The 25,406-nt window shown below is 48.6% G+C and overlaps 1 protein-coding gene across 1 annotated transcript in view; it reads left to right on the top strand.

The window, feature by feature from the left end:
• The window catches only part of LOC138716877 (collagen alpha-1(VII) chain-like), a 137,407-nt gene that overhangs the window by 33,036 nt on the left and 78,965 nt on the right, over positions 1 to 25,406 (top strand). The window contains exons 12-33 of the mRNA XM_069850049.1: positions 3,424 to 3,570; positions 3,758 to 3,877; positions 4,521 to 4,679; positions 6,258 to 6,386; positions 6,927 to 7,076; positions 8,607 to 8,744; positions 9,199 to 9,345; positions 10,137 to 10,256; positions 14,542 to 14,688; positions 14,841 to 15,044; positions 15,771 to 15,910; positions 16,792 to 16,915; positions 18,991 to 19,134; positions 19,440 to 19,630; positions 20,549 to 20,680; positions 21,475 to 21,549; positions 21,939 to 22,019; positions 23,021 to 23,089; positions 23,205 to 23,291; positions 23,964 to 23,981; positions 24,147 to 24,218; positions 25,252 to 25,287. Coding sequence (XP_069706150.1) covers positions 3,424 to 3,570; positions 3,758 to 3,877; positions 4,521 to 4,679; positions 6,258 to 6,386; positions 6,927 to 7,076; positions 8,607 to 8,744; positions 9,199 to 9,345; positions 10,137 to 10,256; positions 14,542 to 14,688; positions 14,841 to 15,044; positions 15,771 to 15,910; positions 16,792 to 16,915; positions 18,991 to 19,134; positions 19,440 to 19,630; positions 20,549 to 20,680; positions 21,475 to 21,549; positions 21,939 to 22,019; positions 23,021 to 23,089; positions 23,205 to 23,291; positions 23,964 to 23,981; positions 24,147 to 24,218; positions 25,252 to 25,287 — 2,630 coding nt within the window. The remainder of the gene's footprint in view (positions 1 to 3,423; positions 3,571 to 3,757; positions 3,878 to 4,520; positions 4,680 to 6,257; positions 6,387 to 6,926; positions 7,077 to 8,606; positions 8,745 to 9,198; positions 9,346 to 10,136; positions 10,257 to 14,541; positions 14,689 to 14,840; positions 15,045 to 15,770; positions 15,911 to 16,791; positions 16,916 to 18,990; positions 19,135 to 19,439; positions 19,631 to 20,548; positions 20,681 to 21,474; positions 21,550 to 21,938; positions 22,020 to 23,020; positions 23,090 to 23,204; positions 23,292 to 23,963; positions 23,982 to 24,146; positions 24,219 to 25,251; positions 25,288 to 25,406) is intronic.

Below are 25,406 nucleotides of genomic sequence, written 5' to 3'. Positions count from 1 at the left end.
TCTCATGCTCCATCCCATCCCAGGGCTAAGCATTTATGGGTGCAATTGCATTGGGATCCAGACATCTTTTCTCCATTCAGGGACCTGGTCAGGCTGGAGAAGTGGGCCTGGGCGAACCTCTTGAGGTTCAACAAGGCCATGTGCAAGGTCCTACACCTGGGTCAGGGCAATGCTCGGTTTCAATCCAGGCTGGGGGAGACCAGCAATGGTGAGACTGCTTCTCGAATCCTGGGGTCAGTTCTGGGCCCCTCCCCACAAGAAGGATGTTGAGGCTCTGGAGCGAGTCCAGAGAAGAGCAACGAAGCTGGTGAGGGGGCTGGAGAACAGGCCTTATGAGGAGCGGCTGAGAGAGCTGGGGTTGTTTAGCCTGGAGAAGAGGAGGCTGAAGGGAGACCTCATTGCTCTCTATAACTACCTGAAAGGAGGTTGTGGAGAGGAGGGTGCTGGGCTCTTCTCCCAAGGGACAGGGGACAGGACAAGAGGGAATGGCCTCAAGCTCCTCCAGGGGAGGTTTAGGCTGAACATTAGGAAAAAATTCTTCACAGAAAGGGTGATTGGTCCCTGTCCGAGGCTGCCCAGGGAGGGGGTTGAGTCACCTTCCCTGGAGGGGTTTAAGGCACGGGTGGATGAGGTGCTAAGGGGCATCGTTTAGTGTTTGATAGGAATGGTTGGACTCAATGATCCAGTGGGTCTCTTCCAACCTGGTTATTCTATGATTCTATGATGTGATTGAGAGCTGCCCTGAGAAGGACTTGGGGTGCTGGTTGATGAGAAGCTTGACATGAGCCGGCAACGTGGGCTCGCAGCCCGGAAGGCCACCTGTGTCCCATGGTGCACGCAAAGAAGTGTGGCCAGAAGGGCAAGAGAGAGGATTCTGCCCCTCTATTCCTTTCTTGGAAGACCTCATCTGCCGTCCTGTGTCCAGTTCAGGAATCCTCCACATAAGAAGGAGATGGAGCTGTTGGAACAGGTCCAGAGGAGGCCACAAAGCTGATCCCAGGGCTGGAGAACCTCCCATACAAGGACAGGCTGAGAGAGTTGGGGTTGTTCAGCCTGGAGAAAAGAAGGCTCCAAGGAGACCTTACAGTGACCTTCTAGTACCTGAAGGGGCTACAAAAATCTGGGGAGGGACTTTTCCCAAGGGCCTGGAGCAATAGTACGAAGGGCAATGGGTATAAACTGGAGAGGGGTGAGTTTAGACTAGGCATAAGGAAGAATTTCTTCACCATGAGAGTGGGGAGGGCCTGGCCCAGGTTTCCCAGGGAAGTTGTGGCTGCCCCATCCCTGGAGGTGTTCAAGGCCAGGTTGGATGGGCCTTGGGCAGCCTGATCTAGCGGAATGTCCCTGCCCATGGCAGAGGGGTTGGAACTGGATGATCTTTAAGGTCCCTTCCAACCCAAACTGTTCTATGATTCTGGGATCCTGTGCAGCCATCTCAGGCACTGGAGTGATTTGATTTTTCTTCTCCGACTTCTAAGATCTGAAACGATTCTATGATTCTGTAAAACAGGGAATAGATAAACGAAAACCAGCGGCTCACGTGGAGAGAAGGTCCGTGGCCTGAGAGTGGAAGAGGGAGGGGGATGGGGCTCAGGGTGCTGCTGGAGCAGAAGATGGGGACATGGCACCCTCCAGTGACCAAAGTTTAAATGGCAGCTTCCTCTCTGCAAACCCCAACCTGCTGCTGCTCCTCTCTGCCCTCTGAAAGCGGGTGCCACCCCCAGGGGTTAGGCTTTAACTCTTCTCCTGCCATGCCTCCCTCTAGAGCGAGGCCAGGAGGTTTAGCTGAGCAGTTTCTAGTCCAGAACAAGAAGATAGATATAAGACAGACACTGAACATGAGCCAGCAGGGCCCAGGTGGCCAAGAAGGCCAAGGGCATCTTGGCTTGGATCAGACATGGCGTGGCCAGCAGGTCCACAGAGGTTATTCTCCCTCTGGAGGGAGGTTATCCTCGGCCCTGGGGAGACCACTCCTCGAATCCTGGGGTCAGTTCTGGGCCCCTCCCCACCAGAAGGATGTTGAGGCTCTGGAGCGAGTGCAGAGAAGAGCAACGAAGCTGGGGAAGGGGCTGGAGAACAAGCCTGAGGGCCCTGGGGGTGTTTAGCCTGGAGAAGAGGAGGCTGAGGGGAGACCTCATTGCTCTCTCCAACTCCCTGAAAGGAGGTTGTGGAGAGGAGGGAGCTGGGCTCTTCTCCCAAGGGACAGGGGACAGGACGAGAGGGAATGGCCTCAAGCTCCACCAGGGGAGGGTCAGGCTGGACATTAGGAAAAAATTCTTCACAGAAAGGGTGATTGTTCCCTGGCAGAGGCTGCCCAGGGAGGGGGTTGATTCACCTTCCTCGGAGGGGTTTAAGGCACAGGTGGACGAGGTGCTAAGGGACATGGTTTAGTGTTTGATAGGAATGGTTGGACTCGATGATCTGGTGGGTCTCTTCCAACCTGGTTATTCTGTGATTCTATGATTCTAAGAAAATGTCTTTTGTGGCATCAGTTGGCTTCAGTGTCCTGCATGGAAGGCAAGATGACTCCAGCACTGAGTCACCCAGGACTGAATGGAGAATGGACCCACTTAGGGGACTGCTCACAGACCCATACGTGGCCCTTTGTGGGTTGCTACCTGATCTATTTTCTTTGGTCTCCAAAGCCCTGAGCTGCTTTGATCTGTTGGTGATCACTGAGGTCTGCCCGACTTGCTGTGTGTCCAGTTCTGGAAGCACCAAGAGAAGGCGCCTATGGAACTGTTGGAACGGGTCCAGTAGAGGCCACAAAGATAACCCAAGGGCTGGAGCACCTCTACTATGAGGACAGGCTGAGAGAGTTGGGATGTTCAGCCTGGAGAAGAGAAGGCTCTGGGGAGACCTTAGAGTAACCTTCCAGTGCTTGAAGGGTCTCCAGGAAAGCTAGGGAGGGACTTTTTCCAAGGGACTGGAGTGATAGGATGTGCAGAATGGCTTTAAACTGGAAGGGGGAAGATTTAGATTAGACATTAGGAAGAAATTCTTTCCAATGAGGGTGGTGAGGCCCTGGCCAAGGTTGCCCAGGGAAGTTGTGGTTGCCCCATCCCTGGAGGTGTTCATGGCCAGGTTAGATGGGGCCTTGAGGAGTCTGCTGCAGTGGGAGATGTCCATGCCCATAGTAGAGGGGTTGGAACTGGATGATCTTTAAGGGCTTTTCAACCCAAACCAATCTATGATTTCTACCTGCATATACATTTGCTCTTCATCAAGATTCGAGCTCATTGCACTGAGCCCTGTCCCTGCTGTCTTTGCCTTGCCGCAAGCCAGGAGGATGCAATGACATTCAATGTCGTGCAACTGTGTGGTTCTCAAGTGGTTGTTTGATAGCACCTTGTTCTCCCAGATAAGGGGGATCGCCCTCCTTGGTCTGACCAAGCAGAGCCCAGACATCGTTTCCCTTTGCAGAGGGCAGCATCCAGGACGTGAACCTTAGCAACGCTTACAGCTACTACATGATCCAGGGGCTGCAGCCTGGCACAGAGTACACCATCACCATCAACCCCATCTTTGGGGATGTTGAGGGGCCGGTAGTGAGCAGAAAAGCAAGGACAGGTGAGTTCCCTGCAGCAAGCCCAAGAGGACATGGGAGGAGGTGAGGCCGTGCAAGCAGCACGGAGCTGCTATCACTTGTCACCACCCTGCCTGCCATCTTCTACAGAAAGCAGTTTGGGTCATCACAGCTTTAGGGGGCCACTTAGAAGCTGCTGGGATCTAATTGGTTGACTTTGCTCTCTCGCAGTGGCATCTAGCACTGTCCAGATGTTGAAAGTGAGTGAGATATCCGTCAACAGCGCTCTGGTCTCCTGGGACTCAGTTGCTGGGGCCACAGGATACCGAATGGCTTGGGGTCCTACACCAGGTAAGATCTTGCTCTTCTCCAGGCCATATCACCTCCACCTTCCTCTGTAGGATGGGAGGATGCAGTACTAGGAACCTCAGTGATGGTTGGGGTAGGGACAGGTTCAGCACGTTAACTGGTCTCAGCAGCCTCTCCCACAACTTCAGGACATGAACCAAAACCAGAAATTATTCCTGGACCTGACCTGCAATGCCAGGTGCTTTGGAGCAGCTGCATTCAGTTGCGTTGACCCAAACCCAACGCATACAGCAAGGTTCCTACACTTCCTCAGGGAAGAGGTGGGGCAGGTCACCCAGCACAGGGGCTTTGCAAGCCCATGGAGATGCTGGGGAGAGGCAGAACATATGTTGGAGCCACCTTTGGACTGCACCATGTGACTGTGGGCCCTGGATGTGAGATGTGAGAACTGATTGGGTTCCTTTGGTTTCTCTCAGATGGTTTGGATCTTTTAATCATTCAAATTCCTGAATAAATAACCACAGGAACACTCCTTTGCCACAGCACAGGTGTCCTACAACAAAGGTTCAGCTGGGTCAAAGATGTACTGTCAGGAAAATGTGTTGTCTTTCCCAGTGTGCAACAGAGGTGATCTCTAGACTCTTTAGTCTTGATCCTCTTCTCTTTTATTTTCTCTCTCCCAAAGAGTTCTTTGGCAAAGACCGTCCTCGCCAGCTGGCTCTCAACAGGTCCATCACAGCCTACCAGCTCCGCAACCTGGCCCATGACACCGAGTATGTGATTTCCCTTTATGTGCTCTTTGGCTCAGTGGAGGGACCAGGGATCACGGCCTCGGCCAGGACATGTGAGTATGGGCAGGTCAGTCAAGTACCTACCACATCACACAACCTTTGTGTGGTCAGTTCAGCCTTGTGTATTCCTACAAAGGTCTTACACTTTGAATACCTCCAGGAATGGGGACTCCCCCACTTCCCTGGGCAGCCTCTTTCAGTAAAGAAATTTTTCCTAATATCCAGTTTGAACCTCCCTTGGCACAACTTGAGGCCAGCTCCTCTTGTCCTATCACTTGTTACTTGGGAGAAGAGACCAGCATCCACCTCAATACAACCTCATTTTAGGTAGTTGTAGAGGGCAATAAGGTCTCCCCTCAGCCTCCTCTTCTCTGAAGATGGGAATCTCCTGCACACTGTTCCCATCACCTTCCTCATATTGGGGCACTGTGGTGCTGGTCCTTTGCCCTCCCAACCAGCTATGCCTGGAAGGTGGAACCCTGAATCCCAAAGGCTCTGGGCTTTCTGCCTGGGATTCTTCTACTGCAAACCGGAGCAAATGTGCTCTGTAGTCCATCTGGTCATCTGCCATGGGTTTTGGCAAAGCTTCAGATATTAAATACCCACCTGGGAACTGGGATTGTTTAGCCTGGGAAAAGGCGATCAGGGGGACACCTCATTGCTACCTAAAAGGAGATTGTGATGAGGTGGATGTTGGTCTCTTCACCCAAGTAACAAGTGATAGGATGAGAGGAAAGGGCCTCAAGTTGTACCAGGGGATGTTTAGGTCAGGTATTCGGAAAAAAATTCTTTACTGAAAGAGTGGTGAAGTACTGGAAGAGGCTGCCCAGGTGAATGGTGGAGTCCCCATCCCTGGAGGTGTTCAAAAACTGTGTAGATGTGGTACTTTGGGACATAGTTTATATGTTTATAGGATGTTTATATTGTGTTGATGGTTGGACTTGATGATCTTAGAGGTCTTTTCCAACCTTAATGATTCTATTATTCTAATCTGCACTCACTGACCCTCCAAGCAGCCCAAATCCAGACCAATGGCCAAAGTCTTAAACACTAATAAACAGTCCAGCTGGAAAAGAGACATGATGTGGGTAAACTCTCCTGTAGGGAGCCACAAGGTGACAAATGGAAAAGAACATCCTAATGTGGTCCCTGCTGTCAAAGTCTGTCCCCTAGAATCATTAAAGTTGGAAAAGACTTCTAAGATCAAGTCCAGCCATCATCATTTATGTCCTCAAGCTCTGCCAGGGGAGGTTTAGGCTGAACATTAGGAAAATTTTTTTCACGGAAAGGGTCACTGGGGACTGGAACAGGCTGCCCAGGGAGGTGGTTGAGTCACCTTCCCTGGAGGTGTTTAAGGGATGGGTGGACAAGGTGCTGAGGGACACGGTTTAGTATTTGATAGGAATGATTGGACTCAATGATCCGGTGGGTCTCTTCCAACCAGGTGGTTCTATGATTCTATGATCAAGTCTAATGCTGCCTCTAAGAAGGAGAAGCTCCAAAAGGCTGTGCTGGGAGATCAGGTTGCTTGGTCAAGAGGCAGCAGATGTAAATTCTTTGTGTAAAATAAGGCACTTATATTAACAAGGAGCCCTACAGGACAGTAGTCTAATGTTGTCTTCACCTTGCAGCTCCTCTTGGCTATGTCTCCAATTTCAAGGTGACATCCTACACTAGCACAAGCCTGTCTCTGGCGTGGAGTCCCATGGCAGCTGCCACCAAGTTCAAAGTCACCTGGAGCCCCGTGGGAGCAGGCAAAGGTGAGCAGAGAAAGGGAGCAACATGCTTATTCCTGACACAGACCCAGTGCCATGGCCATAGGAGCCACTTTTCCAAACCTCTGGTCTACTGCCTGGGGTAGGAAAGAGACTTCACTATCAGAAATCGGGTATAAACTGGAGAAGGGAAGATTTAGACTAGACACTAGGAAGAATTTCTTCACCATGAGAGTGGTGACACACTAGAACAGGTTGCCAAGGGAAGTTGTGGATGCCCCATCCCTGGAGGTGTTGAAGGGCCAGGTTGGATGGGGCCTTGGGTAACCTGATCTAGTGGGATGTCCCTTCCCATTGCAGGGGGGTTGGAACTAGATGATTTTTAAGGTCCCTTCCAACCCTAACTATCCTATGATTCTATGAAACATGGTACTCACCCTGCACCCATTGGCATGGCTCCTTCCCTGTTTGTATTCATGTTTATGAAGGTAATTCCCAAAGCTCTGAAGCAAGGAATAGTTCTTTCCTTTAGAGGAGATGCCACCAATCTCACTGGCAGGCTCTGAAGTATCCCTTCTTTTACAGAGAAACAGGTTGCCAAGACTCAGTACCTGGGCAGTAGGGTGTTGGCTTGCCGGATTGAACACTTGCTGCCTGATACCCTTTATAAAGTCAGTGTCCAGGCCATCTTCAGCAAGATCGAGGGGCCAGAGGTCACCTTGACCCACCGCACAGGTATGTGCTGTTGGAACAACCCTCTTAGTGCTGGGAAGCAAAGGCTGGATTCATGGTGCATTGCACGTTGATGGTGGAGTGAGGTGAGGTGGGGCACAACAACCCTATGAAGCTACAGACTAGGAGAAGTCTGGCTGGAGAGCTGCCTGGAGGAGAAAGACCTGGGGGTGTTGGTTAACAGTGACTGAATATGAGCCAGCGGTGACCATGAAGGCCAATGGCATCTTGGCCTCTATCAGAAACGGCATGGCCAGCAGGACCACGGAGGTTATTCTCCCACTGGACTTGGCACTGGTGAGACCGCTCCTCGAATCCTGGGGTCAGTTCTGGGCCCCTCCCCACAAGGATATTGAGACTCTGGAGCGAGTCCAGAGAAGAGCAACAAAGCTGGGGAAGGGGCTGGAGAACAGGCCTTATGAGGAGCGGCTGAGAGAGCTGGGATTGTTTAGCCTGGAGAAGAGGAGGCTGAGAGGAGACCTCTGCGCTCTCTTCAACTACCTGAAAGGAGGTTGTGGAGAGGAGGATGCTGGCCTCTTCTCCCAAGGGACAGGGGACAGGACGAGAGGGAATGGCCTCAAGCTCCTCCAGGGGAGATTTAGGCTGAATATTAGGAAAAAAATTTTCACAGAAAGGGTCATTGGGCACTGGTAGAAGCTGCCCAGGGAGGTGGTTGAGTTGCCTTCCCTGGAGGTGTTTAAGGCATGGGTGGACGAGGTGCTAAGGGGCATGGTTTAGTGTTTGATAGGAATGGTTGGACTCGATGATCTGGTGGGTCTCTTCCAACCTGGTGATTCTATGATTCTATGAGTAGCCCTCATACTTGGTAGCAATAATCCATGGCTGTTCCCATGGGTAGAAGTGGGCATGGCACGTCCTTCTGGCATGATAAATAGGCTTAGCATAGGTAGGCAGCCCTGGTCATATCAACATGCTTCCCAGTATTATTTATCCACAGCCCTCTCAGGAAGGTAGGAGCCTCTCTGCAGGCACCACTCAGGGTCAACACACTTGCATGCAGTCTTTCATTTGTGGTTCTGCCTCTTCAAAATTGGTATCCTGAGTCCTTTCAGTGTCTTTTTCACATGAGTTCTTCTAAACCACAGTTATCCACGGTGTTTGAAGATGCATCTGGATGCTCTGTCCTCTCTTGGCCTCTCCTCGTGTCCCTGTGTTGTGTCACCAGAGTTTAGTGCAGGCAGTAAGAGATGTGGGTGAGATCCCTCTGCTTAATTGCACAGAGGTCCTCTCCGTGGATTCATTAGGAAATGCAGCCTGGCATCCCTGGATAATGCCTGGAAAGTAGATATTCCACAAATAACATCTACACTGGACACCTTTAAAGCTCAGCTTTACAGGGTGCTGGGCCATCTCATTTAAACTCTATATCACCTAAAATAGTTGGACCCGATGATCCTAGAAGTTCCTTTCCAACCTGGCATTCTACGATACCCAAATCTTTCTTCAGAGCCGTGAACTTTGTGTAACCTGGGCTGTTACTTCAGACAGCTCATCCTCATTAATTTTTTGCAGCATCTCTTGCAGATCCCAACCCCATCCAGACCGTTCAAGATCTGAGGATCACTGACACTGGCGTAAATATTTTGAAGCTGTCTTGGAAGAGGCTTCCAGGGGTAACTCAGTATAAGATATCCTGGGCGCCGTTCAATGGTAAGCATCCTGCTCTCTTCGTGAGGTGTGGTATGAGGGAAGAGCACAAGGAAACCCGGAAAATAGGAGCTTGGCTCAGTTCATTCCTTGTCCACTGTGATTGGAGTAGGTGGGGGGCTGTAATGTCTACAGGAGAAGATTGAAGCCCTGTAACTGAGCCTGGTTTTAATTGCTAATGAAGATACCTGTTGGATATAGGCATAGTTGAGATCTGGGAAGTCAGGGAAGCTGTTCCCTTCCAGCAGTGTATGTGATGTCTTTGTGACCCGATCTCTCACCTGCCCATGCCTCGGTTTCCCCATATGCAAAATGAGCACGTGACACTCCTTCCTGGCAAGGTCTCATAGGATCTGTGAGAAGGAATCTCACTTACTGCTGGAATAATAATTGTTAATAGCTATTACTGTGCCCTTTCTATGTAACACTGGAGATTTTTTTGCATGGCTCTTCTTAGGTGGCTTGGAAACCTCCCAGGTGGTTGCAGCAGAGACAGTCTCCTTCACGATCCCCAAACTGAAGGGGAGCACCAGCTACACCATCCGCGTGTCTGCAATCATCGGAGAACGGGAAGGAAGCCCCACACTCCTCACAGCCAAAACCTGTGAGTACAGAACCATTGGGTGAAGGCAAGAGCATCTTCACTGAGAGCAATCTCTTCTTAGGGGCTATACGGCCTCAAGTTTCACCAGGGGAGGATTTTTGGATATTAAGAAAAAATTCTTTACTGAAGGAGTGGTGAAGCATTGGAAGAAGCTGCCCAGGGAAGTGGTGGAGTCCCCATTCCTGAAGGTGTTCAAAAAACATGTAGAATTGGTGTGTAGGGACATGGTTCAGAAGGCACCACGGTGTTGGGCTGACAGTTGGACTGGGTGGTCTTAGCGATCTTTTCCAACCTTAACGATTCTATGATGGAAAGTGAGAATGGAAAAAGAGCACTACCAGCTGTTAGGCACCTTACTACTTCTCAGGCCCTAAAGGGGTCCCAGGGGGCTCTAGAGGGTTCCTGGGGATCCTAGAAGGGTCCTAGAAGGCCCACTTCTACCCACGGGAACAGCCCTGAAGTGCTGCTGGGACTCCTTCCTCTCACCATTAACATGGTCTTTAAGGAGGCAGAAGGTCTCCAAAGCTGTTTGAGGGCTGTGTTTCCTGGCATACACACGTTGGCATCCTGGAGTAGATACCATCTGAGAGATTCACCAGCAGTTGGAGCTGTGGACATGTATAGCAGAGCTGTGCTTCATGACTATCATTTCTGACTGGATATTTGGCCTTTGATTTCAGTGGTGCCAGGATTTAAGCCTCCCAAAGGAGGCATCAGCTTCCTTTCAGCTCGGGCAAACTCTTAGAGCAGCTTCTACCCACCCTAAGCTTTGTCTCTTTCTTCTCTAACAGTGGATTTACCCAAAGTGACTGAGTTCACAGTGCAGGAGGCTGCAGAGACCAGCATTCTGCTGACTTGGATGACTGTTCCTGGGGCATCCACGTACCTGTTAACATGGCACTTGTCCTCAGGTAATGTTCTTTTGTTGGGAGAATGAAGGATGGCTTGTAATTTGGTCTGTTCCCCATCTTCCATGGGGATTTGAGCAGCGTTTATTGCTTGCTATTTCCTTCAAGTGTCCTGACTTGTGTCACCAAGTGCTGCCCCATTTGAGCTGACGTAAATGACGCTGTCACTGATGACACCGAAACTGTTCTTCCCTTGGACCCATCTGGAGCCTGTTTAGCAGAACAGAGGGCTGACCCTGGGAGCTTCCATACATCATGCCCCTTCATCTCAGCTTCTCCATTTGCGTGAAAAGGAGAGAAAAACATGGAAGATGGACCACTGAGAAAGTTCGCAAGATGACCCCTTTGACCATTGAGAAATCCTTGGGGGAAGAAAAAGGAGGTGTGAAAATTGCTTAGAAAAAGAGCATGCTGGAGGACATTATCATAGAATCATAGAATGGTTTGGATTGAAAGAGACCGTAAAGATTATCCAGTTTCACCCCCTACCCCTGCCACAGGCAGGGACACTTTCTACTGGATCAGGTTGCTCAAAGCTTCATCCAACATGGCCATGAGCACCTCCAGGGATGGGGCATCCACAACCTCCCTTGGCAACCTGTTCCAGTGTCTCACCACTCTCATGGTGAAGAAATTCTTCCTAATGTCTAACCTAAATCTACCTCTCCAGCTTATATCCATTCCCCCTTGTCCTATCACCACACGCTTTTATGAATAGTCCCTCTCCAGCTTTCTTGTAGGCTCCTTTCAGGCACTGGAAGGTAGCTATTAGGTCTCCTCGGAGGCTTCTCTTCTCCAGGCTGAACAACCCCAACTCTCTCAGCCTGTCCTCATAGGGAAGATTCTCCAGCCCTCTGATCATCCTTGTAGCCTCCTCTGGACCCGTTCCAACAGCTCCATCTCCTTCTTGCATTGAGGATTCCAGAACTGGACACAGGACTCCAGATGAGGTCTCCTAAGAGAGGGATAGAGGGGCAGAATCCCCTCCCTCGCTCTGCTGGCCACGCTTCTTTGGATGCAGACCAGGATGCGGTTGGCCTTGTGGGCTGCAACCACATATTGCTGGCTCGTGTCGAGCTTCTCATCGACCAGCACCCCCAAATCCTTTTCTGCAGGGCTGCTGTCAGTCAGGAACAGTTGCAGTGAACCTAAAAAGGGTGGTTTTGTCATCCACCCAACATTAATTCTTGTTTAAAAGCTTTTCTCTATAGTAACTAGCTTTTAAAACTTTCTCAATACTTGCTCACACTTTCTAGTGTGTATTTTCTTTTCCAATTAATTTGGCCTTATGGGGTTTGCCCTTTTAAAGCACCAGCTATAGTATTTTTCCCTACAGTGGGCTTAAACCTCGTTGAATATAGCGACTTTCCTGTCATTGTTGCTTGAGCCACCACCTTTTTCTTGCCAGGGATCAGTTCATCTTCACAAGTCAATAAAGAAAACTGATCTGACACAATTCCCCTGCACTCCCTGCAGTGCTTTTTGAGTTACCAGGTCATCAGCTTTAATTTTTTTTTAATTCCAAGGACATTTTTGGTATTGGCAGCTTAAGACTCACAGCGTGTGTCGCTCAGGATGAAGTCTCCTGTGGTAGCATCACTTTTTTGCTCTACATGTTATGCTAAGTGATTAGGGGATTGAACACTCGGTTCTCTAGGGTGATTTAAGTGATCTAATGCAACTGTTCCCTTCCTGTGCCATGCTGTTAAAATATCGATCCATAAGTACTCAAAAATCATTGGTTTCAGAGTTGTCAGGGGCTCAGAAATGGATAATGCCATGTCTGACAGCCCCCCTGTGCCCTCACTCCCTCAATCCTTCTGAAATAGGTTTATAAGTATTGATTTCCCATTCCAATCTTGCCACCACATTTCAATAGTACCAACGAGATCGAATTTCACTTGTAAGTGAGTAATTCCAGTTTCTCTTGTTTAATTATCCCAGCTGCCAGCTCTGCTGTATAAAAGCAATTAAGAGTTTTGACCTATTTTGGTCTCTTCGTGCCTTGATAAATTTTCTCCTCTGTAACTTGATTTCTTCTACATGAATACTTATTCATTACCGATTTCCCTTGTCCCCCTTTTAAGCTCATTTAATGCCCTCCTCCCTGCCAACTGACTCTAGCCAGCCTGCCCTATAAAAGATTGGGTCCCCTTCTATGCACCTCGAGGTCATCCCAGCTGTAGACCTTCTCTGTCCAGACCTTCTCCTGTCCTGTGTGACAGGAAGGACCTTGGAGAAGTTGGTGAAACACTGGCACAGGTTGCCTGGGGAGGTATTGGAGGCCCCATCCCGAGAAACACTCAAGGTGAGGTTGGTTGGGGCGCTGAGCAACCCGATCAAGTTCAAGATTGCCCTGCTTCTGCAGGGGAGTTGGACTAGAACAGGACTGGAACAGGCTACCCAGGGAGGTAGTTGAGTCCCCTTCCCTGGAGGTGTTTAAGGGACAGGTGGACGAGGCACTGAGGGACATGGTTTAGTATTTGATAGGAATGGTTGGACTCGATCTGGTGGGTCTTTTCCAACCTGGTGATTCTATGATTCTAGATGACCTGTAAAGGCCCCTTCCAACCCAAAGCATTCTATGATTCTACGTTCAGCTGTATGTTGCCCTCTTCTCTCTTCTTTCAACCTTCTCTTGACTGTTCGTAGAGCACCAAAGTCATAGTTTTCTAACCCACTTAGAATTATAGAATCATAGAATCACCAGGTTGGAAAAGACCCCTTGGATCATCGAGTCCAACCATTCCTATCAAATCCTATTTGCATCTTAAGCCTCACAGTCTCTTGTCCTTTGCAAAACATTGGCTTCTTTTCCCTGCCCAAGGTTGGGAGGGTTGGAACTGGATGATCCTTAAGGTCCCCTCCAACCCAAACCATTCTATGATTCATCCTTCACAGAAAATTGTCCCCAGCAAAGACCATCTTCCTTCTCCAAAGGTTGCAAACTTCTTCCTGCGTGTGCTCGCCACTCTTGTGCTGGGCATCCCTGCCTGGGGGTGATCCAGGTGCCTCCTACCTCAGTCCACCAGCAAAGTCATCTTCTCATCCCAGACCTTGTGTGGTAACCATACACTGTTTCTCATTATCTGAAAGCCCCATTGTGTGGGGCAAAATGTTGTAGTGCTACAGCTGCAAAAGGAAAAGTAGATGAATTTGCCTTTTTGAGGGTCTAGGCAGGCAGGGGTGGTGGTGGACCGCCATAAATATGTGCTTCATCAGTGCTGTCAGCTTGTGTTTCATACAGTCAATCTCTTCAGCCAAGGTAGGATGGTATCTAATCCAAATATTATTACTTTTACTTGCCTACTCAAAAAGAGAGAGTGGGTAGAAGAGTTTGGATCAACCTTCCTTCCAAAATTTTTTTGGGGAGTAATTGAGAACGTTTAATGATAATGAAATGGATTATTTATACCAATTCAATATCTTTCCATAGAAAATGAGCTTTTAAAATGTATTTTAAAGGGAAAACTCTCTTTCAAAATGGAAAGGTCCTGCACCTGGGTCAGGGCAATCCCAAGCACAATTGCAGGCTGGGCAGAGGATGGGTTGAGGGCAGCCCTGAGGAGAAGGACTTGGGGTTGTTAGTGGGTGAGATGCTCAACGTGAGCCAGCAGTGTGTGCTCACAGCCAAGAAAGCCAACCAGATCCTGGGACCATCAGGGCAAGGGAGGGGATTCTGCACCTCTGCTCCACTCTGGTGAGACCCCACCTGGAGTCCTGCATTAAGTTCTGGAGTTGTCAGCACAGGAAGGACGTGGAGATGTTGGAATGAGACCAGAGGAGGTCACAAAGATAATCAGAGTGCTGAAGAACCTTCCATCCGAGGACAGGCTGAGAGAGTTGGGGTTGTTCAACCTGGAGAAGAGAAGGCTCTGGGGAGATCTTAGAGCAGCCTTCCGGTACGTGAAGGGGCTATAAGAAAGTTGGGGGTGGGCTTTTGACCAGGGAGTGCAGGGATAGGATGAGGGGGAATTATTTTAATCTGACAGAGGGGAGATTTAGTTTAGATATTAGGAAGAAATGGTGTGTCTTATGAGGGTGGTGAGGCACTGGCACGGGTTGCCTCTCTAAATACTTAAATTCCCACTTTCTTTTCCTGTCCATGTACTCAAGAAATCTGTTATCAGATACAAACAACCTTATTTCATCTGATTTAGGACTTGACCAAGGCAGTTTGCAAATGCATCTTAACAAGAGCCTCTACTCTGAAGCCCTGGGCTCATCTTGTCCCCAAACTCCTGTTTCTCTGGCTTCCATTCAATGAATGTTTCTTCCTCTTTCACAGCTTCTGATGTTTCCCAGGAAATGTTACCAGCAACTTCTAGATCATATCGAGTGACAGGACTGAGCTCAAAAAAAATGTATTTGTTTTCTATAAGACCAATCTTTGGAGACACAGAGGGACCAGAGACAACATTCCTTGGGCAAACAGGTATGAAGAATGGAGTCTTCTTTTTCAGTTTTACCTAGGCAGCTGCCACTGAGGCTAATTTCTTGGCTTCTCTAATCTTCTGATGTTTTGCTAGATAGTGGCATCGTAACTAAAAGTGGTTTAATAAGCACCTTTTTCTTTGCCTCTTACAGTGGGACCTCGCAGAGATTCACCTCCATCAGTCACTCCAGTGACTTCTACAAGATCGGATATGATGAGATCCCCATCCGTATCGCCTAACAATGTGGGGACCACTCCTCTTCCTCTAGCAACCACCACAAAGCTACCACCAATACCAGAGACTCCACGATCGACCACTGTAGCGTCTGCACAAGGGACAACTCTCCCTGGGCCAAGTGAGTGTGTATCCATGTGTGATTTGATGACCATGTAGCAGGAGGTTGAAACCACCAGGGACCATAGTCTTCCATGATCTCAGGAGCCAAAACTAGTCTTTATTCATGGAGTAGTGGGAGTGGACAATGTCAGGGAAAGGGAAGACACAAACATCATAAAAAACAGTGAAGTTCTCAGCACCACCCTGTGGGGTGAAGGTGCCTCCTTCCCACTCATTGACACTTGGCATCACGAGAGGTATTTGTGCTTGGGTTTATTTTGTTGCTCTGATCACAAACAGGCTGAGGGAGCTGGGGTTGTTCAGCCTGCAGAAGAGAAGGCTCCAGGGAGATCTTACAAGGGGCCTACAGGAAAGCTGGGGAGGGGCTCTTTATCAGGGGTTGCAGGGATAGGATGAGGAGTGAATAGATGTAAGGTGAAAGAGCGGAGATTTAGATGAGATCTTAGGAAGACATGTTTTCCTCTGAGGGTGGTGAGGCACTGGCCCAGGTTGCCCAGGGAAGTGGTTGCTGCCCCATCCCTGGAGGTGTTCAAGGACAGGTTGGATGGGGCTTGGAGCACCCTGGTCTGGTGGGAGGTGTCCCTGCCCATGACAGGGGGGTTGGAACTGGGTGATCTTTCAAGTCCCTTCCAACCCAAACCATTCTGTGATTCAATGAAACATGCTTATGCTTCAGAACCGCGCCCCCTCCAAAGCTTACAGAGATCTTCTCTTCCCTCTGCAGTCTGTGGCAAGTTCAAAGCAGACATTGGATTCCTGGTGGACGAGTCTTCAAGTATTGGCCAGAGCAATTTCAATAAAGTGAAGGATTTCCTCTTCCGGATCGTTTCCTATTTCCCTAAGATTGGGCCTGAAGGAATACAGGCAAGATTTCACTATTCTATTTCCTGAAGGTGTTTTCCTTCCAAGTGTTTGCTTTTTGCTCACCTCTGTGAGAAGAACACTCTGCTTGTTCACATGTTGTGGATCAGAAAGGTGAATGCTCTGCCTTTACATATATGTGTCCAACAAAGATGTGAAGATGTCTTCTAAATGTCATTTTACTTATTTGGATTTATTTCCATTTCTTGGTTATTTTTTGGAGTCTGAATCAGGAATAAATCAAATACCAGACCTACTGAAATGCTGTCTAGGTTATACAGCCCAAGATTGTCACACCCGTGTCCCACACTTGGACCTTGTTTCTGCCCACTTTGAGACGGCTCCTTGAATCCTGTGCTCAGTTCTGGGCCCCTCCCCGCAAGAAGGATGTTGAGGCTCTGGAGCGAGTGCAGAGAAGAGCAACGAAGCTGGGGAAGGGGCTGGAGAACAGGCCTTATGAGGAACGGCTGAGAGAGCTGGGGGTGTTTAGCCTGGAGAAGAGGAGGCTGAGGGGAGACCTCATTGCTCTCTCCAACTCCCTGAAAGGAGGTTGTGGAGAGGAGGGAGCTGGGCTCTTCTCCCAAGTGACAGGAGACAGGATGAGAGGGAATGGCCTCAAGCTCTGCCAGGGGAGGTTTAGGCTGAATGTTAGGAAAAAAATTTTCACAGAAAGGGTCACTGGTCCCTGTCAGAGGCTGCCCAGGGAGGTTGTTGAGTCCCCTTCCCTGGAGGTGTTTAAGGGACGGGTGGACGAGGTGCTGAGGGACATGGTTTAGTGATTGATGGGAATGGTTGGACTCGATGATCCGGTGGGTCTCTTCCAACCTGGTGATTCTATGATTCTATGACCCCTTCATGTTTTTTAACCCTCTTTTCTTTGACAGGTTGCTGTTGCTCAGTATAGCGAGGAACCCAGGGCAGCCTTCTACTTCAACCACCACCGTGACCGCAACAGTGTCCTGAAAGCCATCAAAGGACTGAGCTATGCTGGAGGCAACACAAAAACAGGTGTGTATGCAAGAGCTGCACTCATCGTGTAGACCTTCTGGCCCAAGACAGAGGCTGAAGGCCGGGGAAAGTGTTTGTCTGAGTGTTTTGAACCCATGGTTAGAAAGTTATGGCCTACAGTTCTTTAAAATTTGAGAACAGAGGATTGAATTTCAAGTCTTATGAGGAGTGCCTAAAGGAACTGGGATTGTTTAGCCTGGAGGAGAAGAGACTGAGGGGAAACCTCATTGCTACAACTACCAGAAAGGAGGTTGGAGCAAGGTGGATGCTGGTCTCTTCTCCCAAGTAACAAGGGATAGGATGAGGGGAAATGGCCTCAAGTTGCACCAGGGGAGGTTGTGATGGAAACATCCTGATCTATGACCCTGGAGTTCTTTGGATTCCTACACATTGGTAGGGGTTGCACTCCATTGATGAAACCTCCATAAAAAGAAGGAGCAGAGGCAAAGTCACCTACAAATTTGTAATCAGAGCAGCTTCACACCTGCTTTTCCTAACCACTCCTATTGAAATTCTTGTAGTTTGACTAGCCCTATTTTTGATGTTCCTGATGAATACCACTGAGATATATGTCTTTAATTAAGAGAGATGGGTCCGTCAAGGCTTGCCTTTATGTTGGCTGATGGCAAGACATTAATTGGGCCATCTGAAATTAGTAAAGTTAGTCTTAACTACCTTCAATTCAATATTACTGCTTGTGTACCCTTAAAGAAACGAGTATACTCTACTGTCCAGCTGGGAATGAGTGGGTGGAAAGCATTGTCTATCTCTGAGCTTTTTAACCACATAGGACAGGAGTGTCTGAACTTCAGAGATGTTGAGCTAATGAATAGCTGTGCTATTTGTACAACAGAGGGGAACAAAGGATATTTTATGATGACGCACCTTGAAAATAGGACAGGGCACATAGTTTTATTGGTAGGGTATCAAGACATAAACTGTTAGAATGCTGATTAAAATGTGCATGCAGTGGGCAATAAGGACACTTCAGCATCAACTGTCCTTATGTAATGTTTACAGGCTTTGCCTCCAAGCCAGGTATAAAAAAAATTCCATCAAGTGCAGGCAAGGTCATAAAATAACAAAGAGAAAACCATAGTTAAACTAGGACATGGATAACGGACACCAGGCTAGTTGGAAAGACCATCCATGGAAATAAAACTAAATTCATAGAATCAATAAGGTTGGAAAAGACCTCTAAGCCCATCCAGTCTGACCATCAGCCCAACACCACCATACCCATTAAACCACATCACAAAGTGCTACATCTACACAGTTTTTGAACGCCTCCAGGGATGGAGATTCTAGTACTTTGCTGGGCAGCCTCTTCCAATGCTTCACAGGTGGGCTTTGATATGGCCGCTGACGTAGAGTGGCCACCAGACCTCCATGTGGCCCTTCTCCACCCCACAACTCAGCATAGTGGCAGCCCTCTTCAGCAGCTTCAAGGTGGGGAGGGATATGTCGTAGAATCATAGAATCACCAGGTTGGAAAAGACCCATAGATCATCGAGTCCAACCATTTCTGTCAATCACTAAACCACATCCCTCAGCACCTCGTCCACCCATCTCTTAAACCCCTCCAGGGAAGGTGACTCAACCACCTCCCTGGGCAGCCTCTGCCAGTGCCCAAGGAGCCTTTCCATGAAATACTTTTTCCTGACATCCAGTCTGAGCCTCCCCTGGTGGAGCTTGAGACCATTCCCTCTCATCCTGTCCCCTGTCACTTTGGAGAAGGGCCCGGCATCCTCCTCTCTACAACCTCCTTTCAAGGAGTTGGAGAGAGCAATGAGGTCTCCCCTCAGCCTCCTCTTCTCCAGGCTAAACACCCCCAGCTCTCTCAGCCATTCCTCATAAGGTCTGTTCTCCAGCCTCTTCCCCAGCTTTGTTGCTGTTCTCTGGACTTGCTCCAGAGCCTCAAGATCCTTCTTGTGGTGAGGGGCCCAGAACTGAACCCAGGATTCGAGGAGTGGTCTCATCAGTGCTGAGTCCAGAGGGAGAAGAACCTCCCTGGACCTGCTGGCCACGCCGTGTCTGATACAAGATGTCAATCATCTGTCTCTGTGTTTGCCTAGGTCGCGGTATAACCTACATGCTAAAGGAGGTATTTCAGTCCTCCAAAGGGATGAGACCAGATTTCCTTCATGTCCTGGTGCTCATGACTGATGGGAGATCCCAGGATGACGTGTTGCCACCAGCCAGAGTACTCCATACTTTGGGTAAGAGTTGCCCTGTTGCCTTTCCCTGAGGCCTTGGTTCTCCATGAATTTCCAGGAGGCTGAAGGTGGTAAATGGTGATGTGGATGCTTTGAGTGTGGTGTTGGCTTTCTTCACTCTTTTATCCTTCAGTCTTTCTGTTCCTAGCTTGAATGCCTTGGTTTGCTATGACTCATTCATGCTGCTCCAGGTGAGTGCTCTCCTGGCTACTGGAGTACCTACTCCTAGGAATTATTAACAGGAAGAAGGGGTTGGAAACTCTGATCTCAAACTTTTTTGCTTCCATTGACTGAGTGATGTGTTTCAGGGATGCGTGTCATTGCTGTGGGTGTCGCAGGAGCTGACCCCTTTGAGCTCAACAGCATCTTGATGCAACAGAACCTGCAGAACGTTTTCTACGTCAGCACATTCGATGACTTTCACCAGATTCTCCGAGAGCTGATAGAAGTCATTTGTTCTAACCCTCAGCCTTCAGGGACCCAGCTCCCACCTGGGGAGGTGAGCTGCTTCATAGACCTTTGAATACCTTGAATACGTTTGAATGCTTTGAACACCTCACTAGAAGTGTTCAAGACCAGGTTGGATGGGGTCTTGGGTAACCTGATCTAGTGGGATGTCCCATGGCAGGGAGCTTAGAACTGGATCATCTTTAAGGTCCTTTCCAATCCAAACTATTCTATGATTCTATGAATACAAACCAGCTTGCTTGGTGCAGGTCATTCCCAAGGGTGATCATCCCTGAGCCAAGTTCCAAAGCAAAGTTGGAACAGATTTAAGACGCTGGGTCCAACCCTGATCTGACTGTCCAACTCTGGAGATAAGTTACACAATCTTTGAAATCAAAGGACTGGAAATGAGGAAGCCAGAATAAAACTTTGAAAGTTTTGTTCTGTAGGGTCCCTGCCAGGGAAAGCACTTGAATGTGACCTCGTCTGCAGACCCTCTACAACAGTGACACTTTATGGTTGTTTCAATGAAGAGGTTGGTGATACAGTGACTTCTTGAGTCCTGTTCACAGAATCATAGAATCACCAGGTTGGGAGAGACCCACCGGATCATCGAGTCCAACCATTCCTATCAAACACTAAACCATGTCCCTCAGCACCTCGTCCATCCATCCCTTAAACCCCTCCAGGGAAAGAGACTCAACCACCTCCCTGGGCAGCCTGTTCCAGTGCCCAATGACCCTTTCTGTGAAAAATTTTTTCCTAATATTCAGCCTAAACCTCCCCTGGCGGAGCTTGAGGCCATTTCATTTTGTCCTGTCTCCTGTCACTTGGGAGAAGAGGCCAGCACCCTCCTCTCCACAACCTCCTTTCAGGTAGTTGTAGAGAGCAATGAGGTTGAGGGGTGGTGTTTGACTTCTGGCCTCAAAACCTGGAGGATCACTAAGCAAAGCCAAACGCTGTCCTGTAGGTCACCAGACATGAAGCTGACAAGCAATTGCCATTTGATGACACGGAGAGCAAGCCACATGTCCCTGCTCCATCATCAGGTGAGCGACACAGCCAAAAAGAAGAGGAGACTTGTGGACCCTGGTGTTTAAAGGTGAGAATTAGAATCACCGAATCACAGAGTCATTTAGATTGGGAAAGGCCCTTAAGATCATCGAGTCCAACCAATTGGCCAATTGCATTGATGCTACCCTGAAGTCTTGCAGATCTCTAACCAAGATTATTTAGAGTCTCTCTGAACTGAAAAGAAGACCTGAACTGTAATTGTGACATAGGCCAAGACTTCCTGGGGCATCGATATGATCCCTGACTGCATTTTGTTCTCACACAACTCTCTGTTCTCCATGCTGTTCTCCCAGTTTCAGTGCAAACTGGAGACAATAAATAGAATCACAGAATCGCACAGAATGACCTGAGTTAGAGGGGAGCCACAAGGATCATCAAGTCCAACTCCTATCCCTGCACAGGACAACCCCAAAATTTATAGCATATGTCTCAGTGCATTGTCTAAATGCTTCTTAAATATTGTCAGGCTTAGTACTGTGACAGCTTCCCTTGGGAGCTGTTCCAGTGCTCCACTACCCTCTGGATGAAGAAACTTTTCCTAATATCTAACCTAAACCTCACCTGGCACATCTTCCCACCATTCTCTTTGGTCTTATACATTTTCCTGTCATTCCCTTGGGTCCTAATGCATGACCACCAAGGGACTTTAAGTTGTCTAAGCTCATGAACAGGTCTCCTGGATGGTCAACCTTTCTTCTTTCTTTTGTTGCATTAGCCAACAACTGTGCCAGGCTGTGTTTCATGGTCAGTCTGGTTTGAGTTTATTTGCCATCCTTTGGTGGATAATAATTTCCTGAACTTTTGTACCATTTTCCTTTTAAGAGCTTCAGGGGCTCACCAGCTCATGGAGGCTATGACCCATTCAGCTTTACCACAAAGGGAGAAAAAGGAGAGAGGGTGAGTCTACCAGCATGAACCATCTACTCGGTTAATTGTTATACAACTAACTTACAGAATCACAGAATTATAGAATGATTTGGATTAGAAGGCATCTTAAAGGTCATCTAGTTCCACTGCCCTGCCATGGGCAGAGACACCTCCCACTGGATCCAATTATTAGAACCAAGGAAGAGATCTAGATCTTCAGATTTTTTTAGGTTGGTGTTTTGATATCTCCTGCTCAATGCTGGCTTTGAAAATCATGCAAAAGAGAACTTATGTGTTTGTGTGTGTGCTGGCAACTGGGGATTCCTTCAGGAGCTACACAAAGCTAATGCTGTGTGAAGATTTTTGGGGTTGCAGGTCTGGAGACGTAACCTGCATGCTGTTGTTTTCTATGTGTTTAGGGTCTACCTGGGAAGGACGGCATTCCTGGGCTGCCGGGCAGACCGGGGCGGACAGGTCCTCCTGGTCCTCCTGGTCTCGTGGTATGTATTTGCTTTAACAAACTTTATGTCATGGTTTAACCCCAACCAGCAACTAGGACCACGCAGCTGCTCTCTCACTCCCGCCCCGGTGGGATGGAGAAGAGAATCGGGAAGTATAGTGGAACTCATGGGTTGAGATAAAGACAGTTTAATAGGACAACAAAGGAAGAAAGAATAATAGTGATGATGATGATATATAAAAAACAAGTGATGCAGAACACAATTGCTCACTACCTGATGACCCAATTGATCGCAGACCCCACCCTGAGTGGTGATCATAGATCAGTGAGTTCTGGCCACTGGTGAACTTCCCATTTACATGCTGAGCATGATATTAGATGGTATCGAATATCTCTCTTTCCAGCTTCTGTCAACAGCCTACCTGTGCTTCTCCCAGCTTCTTGTGCACCTGTGCACGTGCAAGACATGGGAAACTGTCCTTATCACAGGCCCTTGGCACATTTCAGGTGGTGATTTGTAGAAGGAGGTAGCACTTAGTTGGGTCACGGAACATAGAAGACCTTTAAGATCATCAAGTCCAGACATTGGGTCATTCTGTCTTTTTGAGTTTCCACTATGAACAAGCCTGTTTGTGTGCATTTAAAACATAAAAAGACCAGTTGTGGCCAGATTCTAGGAGATGTTGTCCTGTCCTTCCTCCAGCCTCCATTCTTCCTCCTTTCTTCCATCCCCCTGAGCTGTCTGTATAGCTACAGATTAGGGAGTGGATTCTCCTGAAATCCAACCCTCCTTTTTTACCCTAGGATTAATTTTCTTCTGTGCCAGTAAGCAGAGCTTATGTCCTGGCCATGTGTTTTCTGGTACCTCTAGAAAAGAGTTGCTGCAGGAAGGTGGTTTGGGTTTTCAGTGCAGGGAAGGGGCTGTTTGGTTCTAAAATTGCTTACGATGATCATAAAATTACCCTTCAGTTGTAGAAATGCCGGTCTGCACCTGGACCTCCCAACGCAGCTGAAAGTGTGTCCTCTTCCCTTTGTGTGCAGGGTGAACCAGGCTACGTCCTGGGAGGAGTGGAGGTGATTCCTGGCCAAAATGGGCAGCCTGGTCCCCCTGTGAGTATCATACCCCAGGTCTGGTGGACCTTTCAGCCTCTCAAAGGCTGGTAGAGAAGTGAAAGATGCTGGGAGAGAGGTCATGCCCTCCCTCTCCTGGTTTTCATTGTTGCAGGGACCGAAAGGGCAGTCAGGGGCCCCTGGAGTAGCAGGACCACCAGGTTTACCAGGGCCACAGGGGCCACCAGGGATCTCCATCAAGGTAAGCAAAGTTGTGTGCAGCTCTGTGACGTCCTTGAGATGGGAGATCTGGCATAATGCAGAGTTCTTGGGTGATCTGTTCATTCAAGGGCCCTGGGAATACACGTTTCTTCTCTCCATCACGGGGTTTTTAAAGTTGAGGCATAAAAGGAGGACCTCTGCAAAATGTTCCCATCATCAGGGCCTTATGGTTCAGCACAGCAGGGATCAATGATGGAGTTTGAAAAGGTTACAGGCAACCTTGTCTGACATGGGACCAGATTCAGTCTTTTCCACCTCCTGGTCCCTAGGAAGGTTTGTCGGTGGCTGGAGTGAAATTCCCAGGATCATTTGCACCATGCACAGCCCAAACCAGACTAATGGTTGTCACCAAATGTCTCCTTGCACCAGGAGTGGGTTAGAAAGTCTCAGCAGACACAAAGAGACCTAAACTCTCCTCTCCTCTCCTCCTCTATGGTTGAGGGGGTGACAACAGACATTGCAGGTTGAGGTGTGTGGAGCATGCAAGACAGCAGACACCTCTACTGAAGCTCTGTCTTCCTTTAGGGGTGGGAATTTTGGTCTCTGGGCTTGTAGCCCTGCAAGAGATCTTTTTTCTGGGACTAAGTTTAGAGGGGATCCCCATTTCTAGATGATCACTCCATGGTAATTCTCCTTGTCCTTTGTGTTTCAGGGTGAACCAGGTATGAGGGTAAGTACCAGAGGTTGGCTCTCACTTCTCCACCTGATGAGAAGACATTTCTTTGATTATTTCTTAGCTGCCCAACAGGCTCTGGTGTCCATACTTACCAGATGGCCATCAAGATTCAAAAGAACCACTGGAACACACAGTAAGACTGTCCTGTGCTTCATGCAGGGCCCTCGTGGGAGGAACGGCCTCAAGGGTGACAGAGGAGATGTGGGAGAGCCGGTGAGTGGTCAACCCATGGCCAGTTGCTAAGGAAGAGCTGCCAGCCATGGTGGGAAAGGGCTGTTAGCCTCGGTATGGACATCAAGTCATTGTAGAGGGACAATGTCTTCTGCCAGTTCTCATCAGCTGCCACATTGGGATATTTCACTCTGCTGACGAGGGCTGGCAGATTAAGTAAGGCCAATTAAGCATTTCTCACTTTGTCAGGTCCATCCTGTTGACCCATCCCTCAGGAATTGCCAAAAGGGAGATGTTAGAAAGCCGGTAAAGACATGAGATAACAGACTTTTTTTTTTGCCAAAAGCAAGGACTGTTTCCAACACCCATGGAAAAGCTGAGTGGAACCTCAGTCCTTCCTATGTCCCACCTGCTGGTGTCAGGAGGAGAGAGAACTGGGCCAGGTCCAGTGGAGGTCAAGAAGTCAAAAGTGTGGGACAGCAAATGGACTGAGCTGGCAGCAGATTTGAGACAAACCAAGGGAGGTGGTTCTTTACAGGAGTCCCACAAAGACGTTTGGAGTGGAGGAAGTTTGAGTTCAAGGGGAGATAAGAGGAGTCCCCGGAGAACTACTTGGAATTCAGAAACCACGTTTGGTTTGGGAATTCACTGCATTACAAATTACTCTGGAGGCCCAGGTTGCCCAGGGAAGTCGTGGCTGCCCCATCCCTGGGGGTGTAAGGCCAGGCTAGATGAGGCTTGGAGCAACCTGATCCAGTGGGAGGTGTCCCTGCCCGTGGTGGGGGGTGGAACTGGATGGGCTTTGAGGTCCCTTCCAATCAAAACTTTTCTATGGTATTATAGACACCATACAGGTAATTTATATTCAATATACAGAGAGTATGGATGATCTATAACACATGTTCTATGCTATCTATATGACGTATATGCAAAAATCTTATTTTTTGTTCCTTTATTTGCTTTTCCCTTTGCTTTCGTAATCTCCAGTGGAGGGAACATGTTCAGCATGCTCTTCTGCAGCATGTGAGCCTCTAAGCTCATCCTGCTTTGCCAGTGGAGGCTTCTTTTAACTAAAACATCTTCTGTTTTCCAGGGTAACAAAGGGCAAGGTGGTGTTAAAGGGGAAAAGGTGAGAAATGGAGGGGAAGAAGCCCTCTCTCTGTCCAGGCTCATGTCTGAGGAGTTGAAGTATCTGGTTGGAGATCCAGAGGGAGGAAATTTGAGCTCCCACCAAAGGATTCTTCCAGT

This window comes from Phaenicophaeus curvirostris, chromosome 1 (genome assembly GCF_032191515.1).
Source record: "Phaenicophaeus curvirostris isolate KB17595 chromosome 1, BPBGC_Pcur_1.0, whole genome shotgun sequence".
Lineage (NCBI taxonomy): Eukaryota > Metazoa > Chordata > Aves > Cuculiformes > Cuculidae > Phaenicophaeus > Phaenicophaeus curvirostris.
This window is presented reverse-complemented; position numbering and strand designations above follow the sequence as displayed.